Source organism: Sminthopsis crassicaudata, chromosome 3, assembly GCF_048593235.1.
Source record: "Sminthopsis crassicaudata isolate SCR6 chromosome 3, ASM4859323v1, whole genome shotgun sequence".
NCBI lineage: Eukaryota > Metazoa > Chordata > Mammalia > Dasyuromorphia > Dasyuridae > Sminthopsis > Sminthopsis crassicaudata.
The window spans coordinates 465,265,080-465,287,184 of NC_133619.1; the positions used below are offsets into that span (position 1 = coordinate 465,265,080).

At 35.8% G+C, this 22,105-nt stretch overlaps 2 protein-coding genes across 10 annotated transcripts in view; one reads left to right on the top strand and one right to left on the bottom strand.

Moving 5' to 3' along the window:
• ARL6IP6 (ARF like GTPase 6 interacting protein 6) overlaps nucleotides 1-1,582 on the bottom strand; it is a 31,404-nt gene extending 29,822 nt beyond the window's left edge. For all 4 annotated transcript variants that reach the window (XR_012488292.1, XM_074303447.1, XM_074303446.1 and 1 more), the window contains exon 1: nucleotides 1,210-1,582. Coding sequence is in view for 3 of the 4 variants with exons in the window: in XM_074303447.1 (XP_074159548.1) it covers nucleotides 1,210-1,570 (361 nt within the window). In the remaining variant the exon portion in view is untranslated. The remainder of the gene's footprint in view (nucleotides 1-1,209) is intronic.
• A 614-nt stretch (nucleotides 1,583-2,196) lies between these two features.
• Nucleotides 2,197-22,105, top strand: part of PRPF40A (pre-mRNA processing factor 40 homolog A) — a 50,860-nt gene continuing 30,951 nt past the window's right edge. For 4 of the 6 annotated variants that reach the window (XM_074303438.1, XM_074303439.1, XM_074303440.1 and 1 more), the window contains exons 1-3: nucleotides 2,197-3,049; nucleotides 4,070-4,201; nucleotides 20,712-20,792. In XM_074303438.1, the coding sequence (XP_074159539.1) occupies nucleotides 2,648-3,049; nucleotides 4,070-4,201; nucleotides 20,712-20,792 (615 nt within the window). In that variant the 5' untranslated portion in view covers nucleotides 2,197-2,647. The remainder of the gene's footprint in view (nucleotides 3,050-4,069; nucleotides 4,202-20,711; nucleotides 20,793-22,105) is intronic. The other 2 variants (XM_074303443.1, XM_074303444.1) reach the window with 1 other exon arrangement.

Consider the following 22,105-nt stretch of genomic DNA (forward strand, 5'->3'; position numbering starts at 1 on the left):
CAGTTTTCAAAATATTAGTACCTTGTGAGATTTCCTATTTATTCTGTACACAATGTTTATACATAGTTGTATATTGTATATCCTCCATTAGACTATAAGCTCTCTGAGAAAAGGGAATGTTTCCATATATGTTAATAATATTATAGATAACATATTAAGATTTCAAGTAGGGTAGATGAGGAAAAGAAGACATTGATAAGATAAATGGTCTAAATTCAGACCAGTGTTTTCAAATGTTTGATCTTATAGGACAGTGGCTGGGAGTAGAGAAAAGGATAGCTTTAACTAATTTACTACCTGCTGGTGTAGTGCCCTGTTTAAATGGGCCCACATCACACCAAAAGAATGCTGTAAATTTGCAAAGGTATGGAAGGAAGCAAAAATCAGGTTAGGCAGAAATGGATGAAATCATGGATAGTATGTTTTGTGTTGGAAACAATCTTAGGAAGACAACTGATTATGAAATGATCCCTCTATTTCCCATTTTACCATGGGAGTGACTGAAAAGTGTTCTTTCCAAGGTTGAGTCAATAACCACTATAAAGAGAGGTCCTAACCGCAGTACAACTATGTGACTGGCTTTCCCTCCTCCATAAAAAGGAAAGGAAAAAAAAAAAAGACAATGACAAGTAATAAATTGAATTAACAGCTGTTTCAATACAATGAATTCAATAAGCTAACAAACATGTGACAATAGGGTAGCTAATTGGTGCTGTAGGACCTGAGTTCTAATCCACTTATTGGCTTTGTGACCTTGGGCAAGTCACTTAACCACATTTACTTTAGTTCTCTTACCTGTAAAATGAGCTGGAGATGTAAATGGCAAATCATTAACAGTATATTTGCCAAGAAAGCCCCAAATTAGTCACAAGAGAATAGTGCACTTCACGAATGTAACTCTAGAGCAATCAATCATAAGATCTCAGCTGGCCTCCCTCCCTTTTGTAAGAAATCTTTACCAGTTCTTATTTTTAGTGCTTTCTCTGAGACTGTAGCCCATTTTAACCTAAATAGACTTATCTATACTATTTTCCTCGAAGTATATTTTGAAAGCCCTAGAAGCAGAGGATGCCTTTAGCTTGTTACCACCAGCACTAAGGTCAGTAACCGACCTGATAGGTGCTAAATACCAGGTAACTAACTGCTAAATCGAGCCCCACCCACTACACTCCGTTCTGAGGTCCCCACCCTTCCTAGCAGATCCAGTACCTTTCACGATTAAGTAGACGATTGCTAGGAGGAAAGCAAGGAGGGCTGCGAAGACTAGAGAACAAATCACCGAGAGGATCTGTATTGGCCACGGTCGGCCCCGGGGAGCTGGGGCGGCTTCAGATACCCTCGGGGAGACCCCATTGTGTTTGTGCAGCAGAGGCGACGGCGAGTCAGCCAAAAGCTCTGCTCGGAGGTCTCGGACCACTTCGTTGACCCCGTCCTCCTCGTAGTTATCTTCTCCTTCCCCCCAGCTGCCCCCACCCTGGGAGGGAGAAGTGTAGGCAGGGAAGACCAGGGTGGCCGGAGGTCCCACTCGGCGGTGGCGAATCGAGCGGCTCCCACTAGTCAAGAACGACATGGCGGGAAAACGGGCAACGGAACCCGGAAGCTCTGGGATTTCCTACCCCCCCAATCGTTGGCCAATTAGCGCCCCGAAGGTTCCCCGGTGCCTACCAACGAAGGCCTAGGGGGAGGGGGGAATTGCGCCCAAAGATTGGGAAAGGGGCAGCAGAAGAACCCGGAAAAAGTGCATAAGGGAATGAACGCGACACTGGGGATTAAGGGAAGAGGGAGGCTGAAAGAAGTAGGGGAAGGCGGGGGAAAGGACAGGAAGGGAAGGCGGACATGTCGAAGATCATATTCCCCTCCCCACGCTGCGTCTGGTCCCAGCCCCAAGACCTCCGCCTCCGCTGCCGCGTAGCCTCCAGGCAAGCCGCACGCGTTCCGGCCCAGCCGGCCCTTCTTAAGACGCCAATTCTGGTGCTCGGTCCTAGCGCCTGCCGCCATTGCTGCAGTCCGCACCCCCTCTGAAACCCCTTCCCCAGTCCGTCCGCCTTTTCCCCGCGTCCTCCCTGCTTAAGAACGCGAGAGATCTTTCTTGATTTTTCGCCTAAACGGCATCTTTAGCTCGCGGCGGCCCGTCTTTTCCTTTGCTTAAATCGCTTCTCCCCAACCCCCTACTCGACTTTCAACCATCTCCCCACTTCCACACTTCACTTTTCGCTCAGTGCAGCGTCACGCTCCCCCCTCTTCACCTCGGCCATCGCGCGCTTCGCCAGTCTCGCGCTTTCTCACCCGGTGCCTTCCGCGTCCTCGAGCCCCCTCCTCTTCCCCTCCTCCCTCCCTTTTTCCTCCCCCCTCCCCCGCCCAATCTCGAGCCTCGCGCGCGCGCATCCCGTCCCAGCCACCGCTAACGCTAGAAGCTGCTTCCCCCCCTCCTGGCTCCCCGGCGGCCTCAGGTTTGTGGGGCGTGCGTAACTCGGGTGGGGGGTAAAGGCGGCAGCCCCCCCACTGCCCCTCCCCCTACGGGGTGAGGTGGCTGTTAGGCCCGGGAGGCTGGGGCCTACGTACTCTTCTCTTCCCCGGGGGAAGTTGGTGGAGTTTTCCCGGCGGGGGACTCGGCGCAGAAACTTCCTCCGTCCCCCTCCCCCCCTCCATGCAGGCGACGCCGAGCGAGGCCGAGGCCGGGGGCGAATCGCCGCAGAGCTGCGTGCAAGCTGCGCGCTCTGATTGGACGGCGGGGAAGCCAGTCAGCTTATTGGCCCCGCTGATCCCGCCCCGCAGCTCCGGGCAGCCTCTACCCTTTGGCCCCAGCGGGCGCCAGCCACTCAGATCGCTCCTTGTTGGAATGTGTAGCGGCAGCGGCCGCCGCCGGAGCAGCCTCAGCCCGACGATGAGGCCGGGGACGGGAGTCGAGCGTGGAGGCCTCATGGTGAGTGAAATGGAGAACCGTCCTCCACCGCGGGGTCCCGGGAACGGGGAGCGGAGACTGTCCAGCTCAAGCCTCTGCTCCAGCCCATGGGCCTCTGCGGACGGCTACCTGAGGAGACGGCCCTCGGTAAGGGAGCGGTGGGGCGGGGGAAAGCGGCACAATGAAAAAAAAGAAACAGGAAGCCTTCTCCCTGTGGGGAAGAAAAAAAAAGGTGGACTGAGGAGGAGGCCTGAGGTGGCGGGATCTGACTCTGAGGGAGGGAAATGGAGGGCGGAGTATCACAAAGGAAAAGATGTGGGTCCCCGGGAAATGGGTATTACTGTGGCGATGATGGAGGAGAGAGCCTTGGGCAGAACCGGTGGTTGGGTGTTGGCAGCAGGAGTCTGCTGTAGGGTGCAGGCCTGATTTGTCCAGGGTAGAGAGAGGAGGAATGTGACTAAAGATAAAAGAAAGAGTGACCAAGGCTAGGTAGAGTTACTAACCGTATGCTTACTTTACGTGATTTGAGGCATTGGGCACCTTTGTAGCCTAAATAATTTTGATTTTACGAAGTTATTGAGGCAGGTACTCTTTCTATTGCTTACTGTACATAGTTTGCCGAATGACTAACCAGTAGCAGTTACTGACTTAGAGCTGGCCATGATGTTAAATAGCTTTTCAGAGAGACAATGTTTTGATCTACCTTAGTAAGAGTTTCTCAGGGAAATGACAGGCTTGTCACTTAGGAAACATCCACAGGTAGCCTTTGTAGTATTCTTTGAACCTTTATAAATTACCCTTCCATTACTTGTAAAACAATAATTTCGTTTGAAATTTAAAGACTGGTCTTGGTTAAGACAGAATATCAGGTCTTTTCCCCCCCAGAATTGGTCCTAAAATGGATTATTGATTTTTTTTTTTGACAAATTACATTTTAGTAAAAAAAATAATAATACTACGGTACAAGTTATTTTTTGTCGTTCTTTATTATTTATAAACAGTAGGTAATTCCCTCCAGAAGTCTGATTTTATAAATGGACAAATCTCTAAAAATTCCTGTGTTGCCAAATATCTTGCCATCTTACTTCAGTAATAGCAGTCTTAGTGCTTTTGGGGATGGGAAGACTTTATTTCTAACTGATGTTTTCTTTACTAACACTTTTTCAGATGGGACACCCTGGTATGCATTATCCACCCATGGGAATGCACCCTATGGGTCAGAGAGGAAACATGCAACCTGTACCTCATGGAATGATGCAGCAAATGATGCCCCCTATGGGAGGTCCTCCAATGGGACAAGTAAGACAGTTTTAAAAATTACATTGGTTTTGTAGCATCACTGTGATAATTTAAAGCATGGTTAACTGTTAGTAAATAAGTCAAGGATTAATATTTCCCCCAAAATATATTCAAAGGTTTCAAAAACGAAATGTTAAATTTTGTCCGTTACCAGAGTTTTTACTGTACTGAGGCTGTCGTCCACATAAAAATGATCATTTCCACTTTGAAAAAATATACTTGAATAACAGTAGCTTAAAGGGTATGTTTAGTTGCCTGATTTGATCTTCTCAAGCAAGTCAATTTGGTCTTATGCCCTAGCTGCAAATATAGAAACTTTCTGTTCATTTTACCATGTCTTTTGTGGGTTACCCAAGTGAAGGAAATGTTTGTAAAAATAGGAAAACCTATATCAGCAGCATTGTTTAGGTGTATTGCCTTAGAATTTCAGTGTTTTACATTTTTTGATACCAAAACAGTCTTCTTGCATTTTCCTGTTCCATATTCCTATTTTCTATAGGTTATTTTTATTTTGAAGTGAGAAAGTGCTTGTTGATTTTCTTCACTCCTGCTGAACTATCCCTTCTTTCTCTAGTATAAGTTGTAAATAGGAGTGATTCATATCAAGAAACTTCATTAGAAACTTCACCCTATAGTGCTCTAATCAGGGAAAGTAAATTCAGTTACTGTGAATGATATTTATACTTTAAGTCTGTTAGATGCTATATGAAATTTGAGTAGCTGGTTTCTCTCCATAAGAATCTTGATAAATCATTAGAAATCTAGACTTATCACATGGAGGCAATCAAGGGTACTGAATATGATCATTCTCTAACTAGTTTTTGTTTAGTTTGATAATTGTTAAAAGATCATTGATTTCATAGTGAAATTGTATGGAAATCAGGAAAGAAAAGGAATCTTTTTTTTTTTTTTTTTTTTTTTTTTTTTTTTTTTTTTTAAGAAAAGGTTTTACCACAAATGCTTTTCTTCTGTGTAGTTTTTTCTATAATAAATCAGTAACTAGTTTAAAACTTTATTCAGAGGTATCTGGCCCAAGAGACTTGGCTCTTTGCTATAGGATCTCCTTAAATAACCGAGCCATTGGCCTTCTGATTTAGGAACAACACAAGTTTCAAAACTTTCTTGGTGGTGAAGATACAATTCTGTGATCCTTCTTCTGTTCTTTACAGTCTCCCAAGCAGCAAGGAGCTCTTGATTTCTTGATAGAGCTGCTCTAACTAGATATTGAGCTTTAAAAAAAAAAATATTTATTCTTTAAATGCTCTGGTTCTTATTTAAAATTAGTTTCTTTCCACAGAAAGATAAAATAAAACAATTTGCTACTGCCAGATGCTTCTCTCTTTTCTGGGGCCTTCTGTTTCCATTGGGCCAATCAAGGTAAGTTATGCAAGGGATTGACCTGCTTTTACCCTTGCTATGGTGCCATGGCACTATTTTTCAAAACCAAGAGACCAGTTAGTCATTTTCTAATTAAATGGAAAGACTTTACTTTTTTATAATTGTTTTGGTTTGTCTTAGTGTTTTGTCAGTTAATCACAGTTTACCTTAAGGTCTTTATGGTTTTAGGTGCTGCAGTGACCACTTCCTTTTGGGGTTTATTTTTCAGTTAACTACATATCTGTTCAGAAATTGGGCAGTTGTGCTTTGTGGTCTTTCCCATTCTCTTCCCAACATGTCATGTGCATACACATCTCGATTGCTCAAATTTTGAGGACTCCATCTCTCTATTGACTCCTGTAAATATAAGTGGCTGTCTCAGGAATCTTTAACACTGATCCTTAGAGAAATTCTCATTCCAATGCTTACCTTAGATTCTTATAAATGCTCCTATTTGTATTGATGTCTTTAGAACTTTAAAATGGAGCCCTGGATCTTGGCACAGCCAGTTCTTGGTTATCAATGGTAACAGGAGACAGACAGCATGGATAATTAAAATCCATGGATGATTCAAAGACCCCATTTTAACTCAACTGTTAAACCACCAAAGAATTACTAACAAATAGCAAAATTGTTTCACTTTTCATCTTCTTTCATTTCACTTGCTCACACCCTCTGACAGAGGTTTTCACGAGCAGTGAAATGTCTGGAAATTTAAAGAAGCAAAAGTAAAAGGCCTCTGTGTGTACATTAGCCTGCCTAATTTGGTGGAGGTTTTTTCCTACCACATAATTTAACCAATTTTGAAGTTTGTTTGATGAAGCTTTGTCTTTGAACCTTAGAATTTGGGATATCAGGTTGTGTGATGACCGGTTCTCAGAATTTAGGGAAACTAGCTCGGTGTTGGCTATTTCATATGAAATATTCATATTTCATTCTAGGGCCGATTTAAGATTATATGAAAAGCTGAGATTGATGTTAGTCTTATATATTCATTAGAAGTTGTGGAGTTCTTAGTAGTCAGCAAATGCAATAAATGTGATTTCTGAAGTAAACTTTTTCTTATTTGCAAAATACTTCCTTAAAATTGGTTGAGAAAACAAAGATTTTTCATATCAACTAATTTTCTAGTTCACAGTAATAAAGGTGGGAAGGAGACTTGTATTCTTATGTTATACTTTAAACATTAATCCTTGCCCTTTTAATATTCATAAGTAAAGTTAAATAGGCTCAGTTGAATATCTTATCTGCTCCCAAATAATAAATTGAATGAACTACATTGAACTAGTTTGTTTTTGGTTCTCCCATGTTTGCTGTTGTCATTTCTTAAGTTACAACTCATTCTTTCCTATTACCAATTAATGTAGCTGTATGGTTAGTTGTTACAGTAAATTGTGTTTCTGTATTCACAGAATCGGAGTTTTAGAGTCTGAAGGAAATTCAAAGCATTCAAGCTTTGAATAATGTGATATTCATAGAGGAATGTTCTAAGGATCACTCATTTAAAATGTACTTACTGGATTTCATAAGGAAGAGCTAAAAACCTTGTTCTGTGTCTCTTCAACATACTTTAATAATATTTCACAGACTAATGTGATTGCATTTCCTCGCTACCTTGCTCCATGCTCTTTGTTAATAATTCTTTACTTTTAGAACATATTTGTTTTGTTTTTTCCCCCAGAAATAATGTTTACAAATCAAACATTTTTAAAGTGCCTATCTTATGTAGTTTCTGCCTTCTTCGATCACACTTTTTTTTTTTTTTTTTTTTTTTTTAACTTCTACTTTAGGAAACTGTGTAATCTTTGGCAAAGTCATTTAACCTCTGATCCTTGCTTTCTTTAATCAGTAAAATGGGTTCAGAATATACAATATTTCCTGGCTCTTAAAATTTTGATTCTAATACACAATGTCGGTAATTATTAAAGGGATTTTTATAGCTTGGTATGAAAGGGAAGAAAGACTAAATTTGAATTTTGTTAAGAATAAATTTTGGCCTTGATTACAATTTGTTGCAAATTATATTTGCATTTCACAAGTATGTATCAGTTTCCTACTCTTAGGTTTTACACCAAGAAATGAAGCTGTAGTTTTGACTCAAAACTTTAGATAATCAGTAAAACTTTTATTGGACAATTCAAATAGCCTCCTAACTATATGCTTACCAGTTGCTTTCCACCTTAAATTACTTTGTTTGCAATCTGCTAGATTAACTTCCTTTGAAGCGTTTCTCTGATTGTCTTAACTACCTTGCTCTAGTCTCCCTCCAGTTGTTCCCATGTTCTTCTATGATAAAAGCCAAATTTTTAAACTTTTCATTTAAAATCTTTAACAGTCTGATTTCAACCTTTATTGTATGTGGCTTTATCTTATAAAAGATGGCTGCCCAGCCTGAATCCTAAACTCTAGGCTAACCTGTCTCTTCCAGAATATGATGCTTAGTTTATAGCATACTTTCCTTTCTCTTTTCTTCCCTGCTCTCCCAAAAGGCAGCTGCAATGCCTTTTCCTGTTTTAAGACATACAGCTCAAATTCCATCTCCTCTAAGAGACCTTCCATAACTGTCCTATATTTATGCCCCTCTTTTTGATTTTAATGCAGTTTTCTTATTATGTAATTTATCTATACAAATTTATCTCTTCGATTTAATTATGAAGTCTTGAAAGATAGGCACTTTGATGAATTAGAACATTAGATTTTTGTGTCAGCAATGAATTTGAAACCTAGCTCTGCTATTTACTCTATTATTACTTTTGACAAATCACAGGACAAATTTCCTCCTCTGTAAAATGAGGGGATTGGGCTAGATGGTCCCTAAGCTAAATCTGTGATCTCATGGCTTAAAGTTTATCATTCTTCTCAGAATTTTGAATATAGCATACTATCAAATACTTTCAAATAAATGAATGGAATACACGTTCCTAAAAAGAAGACATAATAAACACAGGCAGTCACTTTGAGCCCTATAGGATATGTGCAGCTTAATTCAGATGTTCTAGTATTTTAGGTTCATTTTAGGATTTAAACTGCTTGGGAGAAATTAACTCTTCATGTTAGTTTTAATATTCAATATTCAAGTATACAAAAATCAAACATCATGGAGCCTGGACAGAACCCAGTAAGTAGTGTGGCATCAGATATTTACTTTTTATATTCAAAGTACACAATTGTTGAATACTTTGTGTTGATTTTATACTCATTTAACAAATTGCATTATCCTAATATAGATCTAAATCATTTAGATTAAATGTGGATATTCACGTCCATAATAGTACCACATTCATAGGTACAAAGAGTGCCAGCAAAAATTCATCAGATTCAGAAAATAATTGTCTTTTTCTTCCCCAAATACAGTGAATTCTATTACTGTCATACACATTACAAGTCAGACAAAATAATTATTTTCATTTCCCTCATTTGGGTAAATAATAATCAGAACTGACTAAAGTCTTTTATCTGGAAAACCTCCTCTTCCTCTCCCCTCCCCCCCAAGGTTCATGTAGAAGAGTACAAGAAGATGGGCTGGAAGAGTAGGTGGGGGCCAGAACTTGGAAGCCACATTCTGGGGTTTGGAGTGGTAGGTGGTTTTTGAACTACTAAAGATTTTTGAACTGGAAATTGCCATCATCAGAATTGCCTTTAAGATTACCTTTGCAGTACTATTAGATATTTTTAAAAAGGATGTAAAACTATGAAGATAGGAGTAAGAATTGCAAATATATATACACACACACACATAGCTGTCAGTACAGGTATATTATAAAAGTATATCTCTGTGCTTTACTAGAAAAGAGAGTAGTATCCAGGCAGGGAGGTTCTAGGGGAAAGAATCAATTTTTGTTAAGTAGAGGAGAGCAGAAAGGAAGATTGGCCAAAAGCACTGACATGAAGATATTAATATAGAAATAGATAATTATTAATCATTGTGGATGGTAGTTGGGGCTAGTGTCACTACTGTTGCAATCTATAACTTCTGAATCTTGAAAATCATAAAGCTTTTTATAGATGTTAAAACTTTGTGGATACTACACACCTGAGACTGACCCACTGTTATTCACATTTAAGTGATCTTTTATACTTTGTAAACATGGAGTCAGATTTTGATAGGTAAAATTGTGAAGATGAAAAACGCTTTTTTAAGTCAGAAGATATTACTGCTTATTTTAATCCCTTCCCCCCCCCCCCCTTTTAGACTTTTCTGAGTTTTTAAATATAGTGATTACTGAGGTATCAGCTAAAGAAATTTCTTTCTATTTGAATCCTGTGTTTGCAACTGTCTCTAACCTGGTATCTATACTAGGACTCCTTCATGAGCAGAACACCTTTCCATTCTTGGATCAAGCTATTTGTTCTTTGTTGACAAAAAGTATTGTACAAAGACTTGTAGTAATGGGTTTAAAATTCATGGACTTGATCCATCTGACTTGACAAAATTTTGTATAGGTAGATCTGTGTCTGTTTCTCTCAGATTTAAGAATTGCACCTAATCACATGGATAAAGGCAAGACATAATAGCAAAAACAAAGACAGAGTCAAAACAGAATTTTTCTTTATCTTAGTCTTTGATCCTCTTTATTTTAGTGCTTGTTTCTGGTCTCATACTAAAATTCAACAAATGTTACATTCTACTCTTCTTGTGTATGTTTGTATTACAAACTTTCTTTTAGCTTGTGGGAATAAACATTAAGTGATAGTTTGCACATTTGGTACATGTGTGGACTGAGCTTTCTATCAAATAACCAGAGAAACATAATGCTTTTTCGGGAATGCCAATCTTTATCTTTGTAATTAGAGGACAATGATCACCTTCTTGAAGATAATACTTTCCTTAACTACAGTAGGAAGGATATAGCTTAGTAAAGTGGCTTCCTAACATTTATACATATGGTGGTATTTTATTTCATCTATTTCTTAGGGTTTTAAGAATGCATTAAACATTCCATGCACGGTTGTTTATAAGTTTTTGTTGGAAAAAGTGATACATGACCTTTGGGTTACTTTTGGATCATCTGATTTATCATTTATAGTATTGTTAGAATGTTGCACAGTAATACTGTAGTTAAATGTAAAAACTGTAATTTGCACAGTTCATTTGACTTGACAACTTTATCTTCTAAATTTTTCCTCCTATGGAATCATATCTAGAAATCTTTCTCCTTTCCTTTTGCTACTTTTAGGAAAGGTATCCTATGCTTAAATATTACTAATGTATTTGATATTATTTTATCCTCATTCAGATTACTCTTTCCAGTGATAGAGAGTCTCACTAAGTCTTATTACCACTCACGAAGTCTCACTACCACTGCCAAAATTCAATGACCAGAAGGATGTTTTCTAAATTGGTCTTTATGTTAGAGTTTCAGCTTCCTCAATAACTTCTTGCAACTCCTTTTTTCCCCCAGAAAATTCTTTTGTTGAATTTAGCTAGCACCTTGATAGAAATTCTTGATGTGCCTTTTAAAAAGTACTTTTAATGAATGATGGGTAGCCAAGTCTTTGTGTCTTGGCAATTACATTTTCATGACTTGTATGATGCATATGGTGATTTCCCTTCTAGGAGAGAACTATGTAATAGAAATAAGTAGGCAAAGTATGAGGTAGTAAAAGAAGATAGTATGAGGCATAACAAGAGGTTTTTATCTATGTTTTTCTGGTTAAGAGTTTGAGTTTATGCTGTCAGACTGATATGACCTAAATTTCTTCAGAAATTTTCTACCTCAGGTCAGAACCTTCTAGCTTAAGAAACATCATAATAGTCTTAATCTAAATGATGTTAATCATAACAATATCATAGTGGCAGAATTCCACTTTTAAAAAAGTAAAATATTCATAATGGTGCATTTCATTTTTTTAACAGTGTTTTATATATGTACTGTTGGTCTTTTCAGAGATGTAGCATGACATATTAGAGAGCTGATCACAAATAACTTTTTGAAGATGTACCTCTAACACATGAGAGCTGTATGACCCTGGGCAAATGACTTTATCTCTCAATGTGCTAGGTAGCTTTCTAAGACTAAGTTACAGAAAAGGTCCCAATCTGCATAGATAGTTTCCTCATCTGGAAATTCCCTTATCAGTGAAATCATAATTCTAGTTCCTATACTATGCTTCCTCAAACTTTATTTTGGAATGGAACTGACCTTGGCTGCTGAAGAATTATTCTAAATATTAGCTCTGATAGGTTGTGCTGTGATGCAGAGGAAAATGGTTTTCTAAGAATTGGCCTACCTATATAGTTAGCCACTTTATCGTCACAGAATCCATAAAATAAGAAAAATGCCAAGTGACCCACAAGTAAGCATAGTCCTAGAGAAATCACATCAGTCTTGACATTAAGTTGCACAGATTCTCTTGGAAAGAAGGCAAGTAGAAGAGTTGGCAGAATTGTTTTTTATCTTGGATCCAAAAATAGCAGGAAATATAATTTCATAGATCTTTTTATCAATCTTGAATTGCAGTATTTATGAGAAGCAATTTCAAAAAGACTACTGAAATGTAATTGCATCTAGTTAAAGAAATTCTACAAATAATAGCATTCTCCAAATTAAATCAACATGTACTTTTATCATTGATTCCATTGCAAAGATAGACATAGCTAAGGAAAACAGAAAATATTAGAAAGTATGATTTAAGAAAAGAAAGGTGAGAGGCCATTAAAAACTTGCACACTATATAGAAACTTTCTTTGAGAAGAGTTGTGAGTTGCTTGATAGCAAGGTCCAAACAACATCATAAAAAGCTAGTTTGAGTATAGAGATAAGCTATTTGGTAGAATAGAGAATTCCAAGGTGAGGAAACAATGCCAAAGCAAATTAATACCTTCTTTGCAACTTAGTTTCTAAAGCACTGAGAAATTCAAAATTTTTCCAAGATTCACATAGCCCTAGTATATGTCAAGCAGTACTTTGAACCTAAGGCTTGTGGCTTAGAAGCCAGCTTTCTGTCTACTATACTGGGTTGCCTCTTTAAAACTGATTATTTGAACAGATAAAAAATGATCTATTACCATCAAAGGAATTGTTTCTGAATTAACTATCTGTTTCATTAAGTACATGACAAGGAAAATAGAAATGAGATATGGCATGTGCATTTGAGACAAGCCCAATCTACCTTAATTTATCGATACCACAAATAAAGGGTAAAAAAGCAAATATCTATACCAACTGTCACCATTTTTCTAAAGTAGTGTAAACAATTTCACTCATTTCCCATAATGGATATCATAAGGAGCTGGAAACTCATCCAACAAAATTTGACTTCCTTATAATAGTATCTACTTATAGAGACTATAGCCTAGGGCAACATTATTTTAGATATCTTATGGAAGAGAGTGATAAATATTGCTTCATGCAAAAAGAGAAACATTGATGGAAATTTAAAAAAAATTCTAAAGAAAGTTTGGCAAGAATTTCAACCTAATAGGATCAATCCATGGACATTTAAAAATCAAACTGGAAGGCGGACAAGAAACAGATAACAAAAAGAAAAGATTAACAAAAACATATTCAGGGAATATGTAATCATCATTGACAGTGGAGTACTACTTTGTACTCTTAACATCATAACCCCCCACTGTGCCAAATGAGGAAGAAGAAATGGAGAAAAATAATAATGGAAAGAACAACTGGATCATACCAAGTATACAAAAGAGATTTATGGAAACAATATGATTTTGAGGACATTGAGGGGATCAATTCTTAATATTTGAAAGAATTTCCTTGGGGAAATTATACACTTTCTCACTAAAAGAAAGCAACAGAGAAAACATTAATAACAACCTAATCTGTGTGTCTATGTTCCCATTGCTATAGAACTTTTTGGAGTAGAATCTATAAATGAGTGTTCTAGACGAAGTTCAAATCCTGCCATACACTTAACTTGCTATATGATCCTGAGCAAGTCACTTAACTGCTTGATGTCTCGGTTTCTTCCTTTTTAAAATGAGAGCTTCAAACTCAGTGGCCTCCAAGGTCTTTGTTCTCTCTATCTAGAATCCTGTGATCTACACAGATGATAAAGTGTGTCCTTTAAAAAAGTATTAGAAGGGAAAAGAGAGGTTTTTTCAAACAATAGTCTCCTGAACATGGATTGGACTCATAAGTTACTTAAAAGATTTTGTTTCATAAAATAATATTAATTCCAAGGAAGGTATAAAATAGGAAGAGACACCTGCTGAAGGTATTTACCTTATATAATGGAGAATTTCTATTACTAATCAAATGGAAAAAGGATTCTTCTAAAATACATGATTGTTATGGGTTTCAAGGTTTAAAGGTTGGATTATTGATTAGGATCTTTTACCCATTCTCTAGGACTTAGTAGCAGATACCCTCCAAATGCATAATTACATGGTAATTGTCACTGAAAGATAAAAGCAAAACCTAGAAACATATGTTCTACTAAAATTTATACAAGGATACGGCTAGCCAGTTCTCATGAATGATAAGTGCAAAGAGCAGAAAATCTGCCAAGATTCTCTTGACTAGTACTTATACTCCTGAGCCTGTGGATTTTCTGTTCCTTTTTCCTTCATACTTATATCTAAAAACATCAGTAGAGTCAAATGATAATTCTTCAGCAGCAATGCAGTTTGATGTTTGAGTGCTCTTGCTTATAAAAAGAAATCACTGACATTACCCCTTTTCTTCAAGTATTTGAAAATTTAAGAATACTAACTGGCCACAATGCCAATGGTTATTAAATAGATTATAAACAGTCTATTTCATACTAATAATTGGTCATTGAAGCTAGTTGGCACATATTCAAAACTTTCAGTAGCCTTAGATAGGTGCTTCTTATAATTAGCCTCACGATTAATATACAGAAAGTGCCATTAAGAATTGGTTATCTCTATAGAGAGTCTATTTTGCTTGGATTCTTATAAAAATCTTGGAATGACCTTGAAGCTACTATTGTTTATCATAGACGCCTTTTGCATACCTTACCCAAAAAAGGGGTAAGCGGAAACTGGTAGCTTTGGACATTCAAATTTATGAATATGTATTTTATGCATAAAGAACACTTACTATGTGCAAGTGAAAAGGATTAGTTTTATACAGGGGAAAAGCATACATTAGTGGCATTCCAACTCTGAGGTTGGTCATCACTCTCAAAATAAGACCAATGAATAAGAAAAAAGGGCCACCTAGAACAATAGTGAGATCCTGTAGATACTTTTTTTGGTTGGTTTTGATTTTAGTTGGTTTTTTATTTGGAGAGGGCAGTATGTATCTGTGGTTTCATCAACACAGAACACTCTTTTTGAGGAATCCTTTCTACCAATGCAAATCTGGCAATTGCTCTGCAACTTCTGGTCTTAAGAGAATTGTCTGGTACACTAGAGGTTATAACTTGCTGAGGGTCATAGTATATTTTAAGAAAGGGAATTAATTTCTAACAGAGCCAACCTTACATTAAACACTGCCTTGCAAAAGTTATTGCCATATAAAAATACCAGTGAGTGATCTGTGATCTGTATCATTGTGGGGGACATTTATATCAGTGAGATCACTGATCTCTTGGAAAACTGGAATTCTAAGGTTTGAAAACTTTGTCTTAAGCCTTATGGCAATCTTTTTGAAGTAGGTACCACAGGTATTATCCCCATTTGACAAATGAGAAAATTGAGACTCAAAGAGTTTATGTGACTTGCCCATGATTATACAGCTCATAAATATTGGAAGTGGGATTTGAACCCACATCTTCAACTGTATTTACTATACCATACTGCTTTTGTCATATAGTTTCTTAATTAACTGTAACATGGACATTTGTAAAATTTGATGTTAAAGGGATTTACTAAAAAAGTTTGGGAGCTCCTTTATTTTACAGTGTTATATGGGAGGTAGTTCTATGGATTCAGCCTAATAAACAATAACTAAACAGATTGTTATAACCTTTAAGTATTATCTCGTATTCATCCTTCATCCAATTTTCATCTCGGAATATCAGCTGAATATTATTGCAATTGGGTTTTGTAATATACTATGTTATTTGGCTATCAGTGACATTATTTGGCATTGATATGTTCACATCCTTTTTCATAGAATTTTCTTCATTATAATTAGTTCTCTTGATCTATTAAAAAAAACATTTGATTCAGTAGAATAAAATGCCTTCAAGGCCCTCCTCCAACAAAGTGTTTCTCATGTTAATTCAAGATTCTTTGAGACAAGTAACAATAAATGAGGTAACTTTGTTAACAGCGACTGATTAATATTAATCAAGACATTAAAACAGGGTGTTTGCTTGCCACTATCATGGAAGATGTTCAGGGAGGAACCTAAATGGAAGAGAAATTCCCCATATATAGTGAGATCCTCCAGATGTTCCTTTTTACAGATGACAAGCTGTTGATATTAAATGAAGAACATTGCAGAACCTCATAAATGAGATGCTTAATTGTGTTCAATTTGGTGTAACTAGCCACACAGGGAAAACCAAGTGCACATTATTGACACTTGATAAATAATGGTATAATTGAACTTCCTGAAGAATACTGCATGTCCGGAATTTTACATATTGTTGAATGAATGACCCATAGAATTTGTCCATCAAGTAAGTATACATTGTGGACAGTTCTGCCAGTGGACAGTGAACTGGGCTGGAATTGTACAGAAGGAAGAGAGCAACTGGGATTGCTTCTGGAATGTGTTGCACATTACTTTTAATGACTTCAAAACATCTTGAAACAAAGGTTTACTTTTTAAACAATAATCATCTAGTGATGCTACATGGCTGTGACTTGTGGAATATTTCTCATCCTGAAGATTTTCATTTGAAGGTTCACTCGAAGGCAATGGAGAGGTGAATGGTGGGTTGAATAGGCTACAAGACATTAATATCCAATGAAGAATTGCTCAGGAAAAGTAGTATAAAGAATGTCATTGGAGAAATACATGTTGGAAAAGATGGGCCATTCATGTAGTGAGAGCCAGGTATTACCAAATACATGTGCTCCATTGGTATCAATGCAAAGTCAGGAGTTTCTAGAGGAAACCTTTCCAGCATATGTGGGTGGAACTTCTATAGCTGATTTACAGGAGGATATGGACAAGTCGGTACAGGATGAGAACATGTGGATGGGTTGTGATCTACACTTTTGGAGGGAATCCTCACATCGGTCACAGATCCAGTGAAGTAAGTAAAAGTTTTGTTTTTTTCCCAAATGCAGGCTGTTTCCCTAATATAGATATAAAAATTTAGGTATAAGCTGAAAAATAGCACTAGTTATTAGTCATTCCTTTTAAATATGGTAGATTGAAGGAAGGAGGGTTGAGGAAATAAAATCTATGTTCAGAGTATGAGGTATATTATCATCTTACTCTGAATATTGGTTGTCACCAGACTGTTGAATTTTAACTATTGAATGGAGTTTAATGTAGTTTATGTTAGAAATTACAGATCACACAGTCATCTCTTCCTCTTTAGCTGAGAAAATTTTTCATTTTTAAATGTCTTCATATTAATGGTACATAGACTCATCTTATCTACTAGTTTTCATTATCCTTATGTAGTTAAGTGTGATTTTCCACTTTGTTGGGTTTTATTTAAAAGGAAAAAAAGGAAAGATCATGAAACAAATTTGCGTAGGCTTTCAAGTTCAGCTTAAATGTTGGTTGTAAAAATACTTCTGAATTGAAGATAATTGTATTATGAGCAGAGATGAAATGCTGCTGTTCTAGAATTAGAAGTTCAGGTTGTGAACCACTTCAAAAAGAAATTACTTGACTAGTTATAAAATAAGGTAGGAATTTTGAAGTGATGGTCATTTTAGCACTGCTACAACTGTGATTATGCCAGTATCTTTAAATTTTATTCTAATTGTTTTCTACTGTACTAAAGCCTTTTCTTAACAAAGCCTTTTATAAGAAAGAACACCAAGAGAAGCCTCTCCATTGTTTCTTTTCCCACATTTATAGAGGTCGTTCATATTTTCCAGTAGACTCCTACTTTAATTCTTAATTATGTTTTGGCATTATACCCATAACTTCTACCAGGCCCTACCAAGCCTGAAAGATTTTAGGTGTATGTCCTAATGTCCACCTTTATGTCTGTATTTTAAGAACCAGCTTAGCTAAGTTCTGGGATCTTCCTCATCAAGTTGATTCTTGTGTCCCTTCTCTTATTCCTAGAAAAGATAGATTTTTTTTTTTTTTTTTTTAATATACATTCTAAAAAAATTTAGCATTGAGGGAAATTAGGCAGAAAACTGTCAAACTTTACAAATGGTCATGATAAAAGAGTATTTCTAACTGGTTCACAGTTAAAAAAAAAATTAGCTAGACTATGTTCAGTATTGGTCCAAAGATCTCAACATCTACATAAATTAATTTTACAAAACTCATAAGGAAATCCGTAATAGAACAACGAACCTATTTGCTATAATCATCGGATGTGAATACATAATAATTTATTAATGATAACAGCAAGTTTTTGTGTTTTATTACAGATTTTCTTATAGATGATAGTAAATTAGCTAGATTTTGAGATGTTAAGTCAGTATTTAGTCTTAAAGATGACTAATACAGAGACTTCATAAATTATCCTTGCAGGAATTTTTGCTAAGAATATAAGTAAGTTTTGTGAGATGTTTTTTTCTGTTTTTTAATAGGACATTTTCCCCTAGCTTAGCTATTTCCTGGATTGAATAATTATCTTTTCCTAGGATATTCAGTAGATTTGAGGAAATCCCTTAGGTTAGAAATGTTTTTGCTTCTAATAGAAGTATTAAAAATAATCAAATCCCTCCTAAATCAGATATAATTGAGAGGTGTTCAACAAATAAAAATACAATAAAAAATAAAGAAAATGTTAATTTGAGATTTTCTAAGTCATGTAACCTTGCAGAAATTTATTTCTCTTGAGTTGATACTATTGAATTGGAGAGCGACATTAATTCTTAAATGCTAAATTATGATAGATATCCTATCTACGCTGCTTAAAGTTTTATGAAAATATTTAGTTGGTTGATCTTTCAAATTAAAAAGATGATTGATAATTCTGCAGAAGTTCTAAACCAATGTTTTCCATCTAAGGAAGTAATTAGGCAGGAGTAAGTGAAATTATTATTTTCTATTTGCTTAGCACAAAAATTCCTCATTTGGTAGCAAGCAGGTAACTTACATATGATGAAAACCAAAAGAAAATGTCAGAAGTTAAGAAATATGGAAATAATCAAGCATTTGGAAGAATTACTATAGGTTAAATCCCATTTCATCAAATTGAGGGATAATTCATATGTTTCTACTGTGAAGCAATACTGTTATCCGATATTGTTTACAAAGGATAGCTTGTTGAGTTTGATCTAGTATTATGTTTATGTAATGGGATTTAACCTGTTTTAATTCTTTATTCTGATAGTGCATGCGTGCGTGCCTCTGTTTGTGTGTGTGTAAAACATAAGGTTATATTCATTTATAAAATATTGCCTAAATGTACCCACAATTTGAGGAGTGTTAAACTACTTTGAGGAATTTAACTTGTGCTTCCTCAAAGTTTCTGTGATATTTCTTGAAAGGTGTTTGGAATCATTTAAAAATTTGCTTTAGATCTTTTGAAATTTTTATGTCTTCAACTATTACTTCTTTAAATCTACTTTAAATCTTAGGTTGGTTTTTACCTGCTGCTACCCAGTGTGTTTTTTATTTTCTTACTCCAAAATATTCAGTTACTATCCATTTAGAGAATTTCAACTTTGTGCTTTTAGCTAAGGTACAATTTAAATATGAAATTAATTCTATTTCTTCTACTATCGTTGAGGAGAATACCAAAATCTATAAAACCTAAAGTTGTTTGGCTTTGGGGTGGTTTGTTTTTTTGGGGGGGTTATTTACATAATTGTATTACCTAACATTTCTGTTTTCATTTTCTTACTACATCTTTATTTTAGTCTTGATAATTAAGAGTTGCCTATGCTTCCAAATGTATTTAAGTTTACTAAAATTGCAACTTTAAAAAAATATTCACTTGACCAATCCTCCTGACTAAAAATTGCTGGGCTTATTTTTTATTGACAGAAATTTTTCAAAATAAGTAAGAACGCCTTGTGTAATCATTTTAAACAGAAATTTATGCTCTTTAAGAATACCTTCTCTTCTGTTATTTATTCATCCCATCATTTCATAAAGTAAATCATTTATTTTATCTTTTTCTTCCAGATAAAATAAACTGACTTGAACAGGGATTGGAATTCAGTTTGTAGAAGTTACCCTGATCATTGAGCTTTTTTGCATAGTCAATAGGACTTTCATCTTCCTTGTTTGTTAACCTATTATCCTATCATTAAGATTTAACATTTCACTTTTTTATTTGAAACTATTTGTGTTTGAAATTATGATTTATTTTTAATTACTACTAAATTTAATTGAATAATCTCTTCCCCCTGCCTTCCTGTCCCCTGTATATTAATAGTTGTAATATGGGGAGGGAATGTCATAATTATACTAGTTTTATCTGGGACATTGTCTCCTGCTACCCTTGACTGCCTTTATTAATCTTTATAATTCTTGATCATATTTCCTAGAGTTCAGTGATTCATCAATTATACTAGAACTAGTTGCAAATTTAAGATAACATTTTTTCAGGTTTCCTGTAGGTAGGGAAGGACCAGAGGACTGGGTGGAGACTGTAGGAAGTTAGAGGTTGGTTGATTGCTAGTGATTTAAAATTGGTATTTATATTTCAGGGTTTTGTTTTGTTTTTTTAAGTTTCTCTTTTATTGAAGTGAGAAGAAAAACCAACCCACTGCTTAAAACTTTTTTAGTATGGTGAAATTGGGGGTTGCTTTAAAATTTAGTAGGGGAAACCCTACATTGGGGGTGATATAAACTAGTAAAAATTTTCAAACATTCAATAAAAATAAACCTTAAGTCTATTAATATTTGGTTTAGGGGAATAAAGGCAACATATAGAAAGTTTATGATACATTTTTTTCTTAAATATAAATGTTTCATTTACACTTGACCTATACACATTCTATAAATAGGAAAATAGTTTGCATAGAAATTTTGTCCAACTCATTTTTATGTTAAACTTTATCTTTTATTAGCTTTATGATAGGTACATTTAAATTTTGTGTTATTTTAGTACTTCTGTACAGTGTAATAATACCTCATTACTTTTATTCTAGATGCCTGGAATGATGTCTTCAGTCATGCCTGGGATGATGATGACTCATATGTCTCAGGCTAGCATACAGCCTGCTTTACCGGTAATCTTTTGAAAGTTTATTTGATTTAGTATTTTTAAAAAAGAAATTTATTTCAGAAACAGTATTTGGAGTGCCATAAAATATGTTTTTCATTAATACTAGGAATTATTTTGGGGGAAAATGATCAAATGGACAACTTTTGAAATCAGAAAATGTGAGCTGTAAAACAAATTCCTATGTTTTAATACCTTTCTTATAAATTAGTTGGGAAAATCCTGTCTTTACTCCTATTTAAAAAGATTTTAAAAATAGTTGAAGGGGAATATAGGATTAGAGTTCATGAAAACAAAACAACAAAAAAAAACCAAACCCATCACATCACAACAGTGTAAAAAGTGATGTTATAAAAATCTTTTTGAGGTTGGATGATGCAAATATTCTATTTCATAGACAAGGAAATTAAATCTCAGAAGTTAGTTAAATTAGTTAACTTGAGTAGAAAATTACATTCTTTTCTCAAAAATTCTGGTAGCTAAATATGAAGCTGGAAATACAGAATTAATCAAGATGACATTATAAACTTAGGAAGGAAGAAAAGTATATTAAGTATCTGCTGTGTGCTAAGCACTTTGCAAAAATCTCATTTCATCCTCACATCAATCCTGGAAGAAGTTGTCATTATCCCCATTTTTCAAATGAGGTAACTGAGGCAAATAGGTTAAATGACATACTGATATTCTGAGGCTAGATTTGAGCTTGGGTCTACTTGATTCTCAAAGCCCAGCACTCCATCCAGATTCTTACTATCTAGATTCTACAATTGAAAGGTATCTAAGCGTCATCTAATATAGCATAAGAGGATATATAATTTGCTTAAGGTATCACAGGCAATATCATTCAGGATGTAACCTGAAGTCTTAATTCTGGAGCCTGTGTTTTCTGAAGACTATTGATTTAGAAAACAACAGACATTATATTCTCATTTATTTTGTTTAATATTTTTCCAATTACATTTCCCCCCCCCCCCCCCCCCCCAGGCTGGGGTTAAGTGACTTGCCCAGGGTCACACAGCTAGGAAGTGTTAAGTGTCTGAGATCAAATTTGAACTCTGGTCCTCCTGAATTCAGGGCTGGTGCTCTATCCACTGCGCCACCTAGCTGCCATAATTACATTTTTAATCTGAATCCTACTGTGGTTCAAATTTTGATGTCACTACACTCACTAGTATTTACTGGAGTTGAATTAGTTTGCCCTCTTGTTCTCTACAACATTGGCTTGATGGTTAACAGGTATAGTTATTAAAACAAATATTTATTTCTAGATGTAACTAATAGTTTTTTATAAAAATATAGCACCTTTGCAAAATGCTTAAA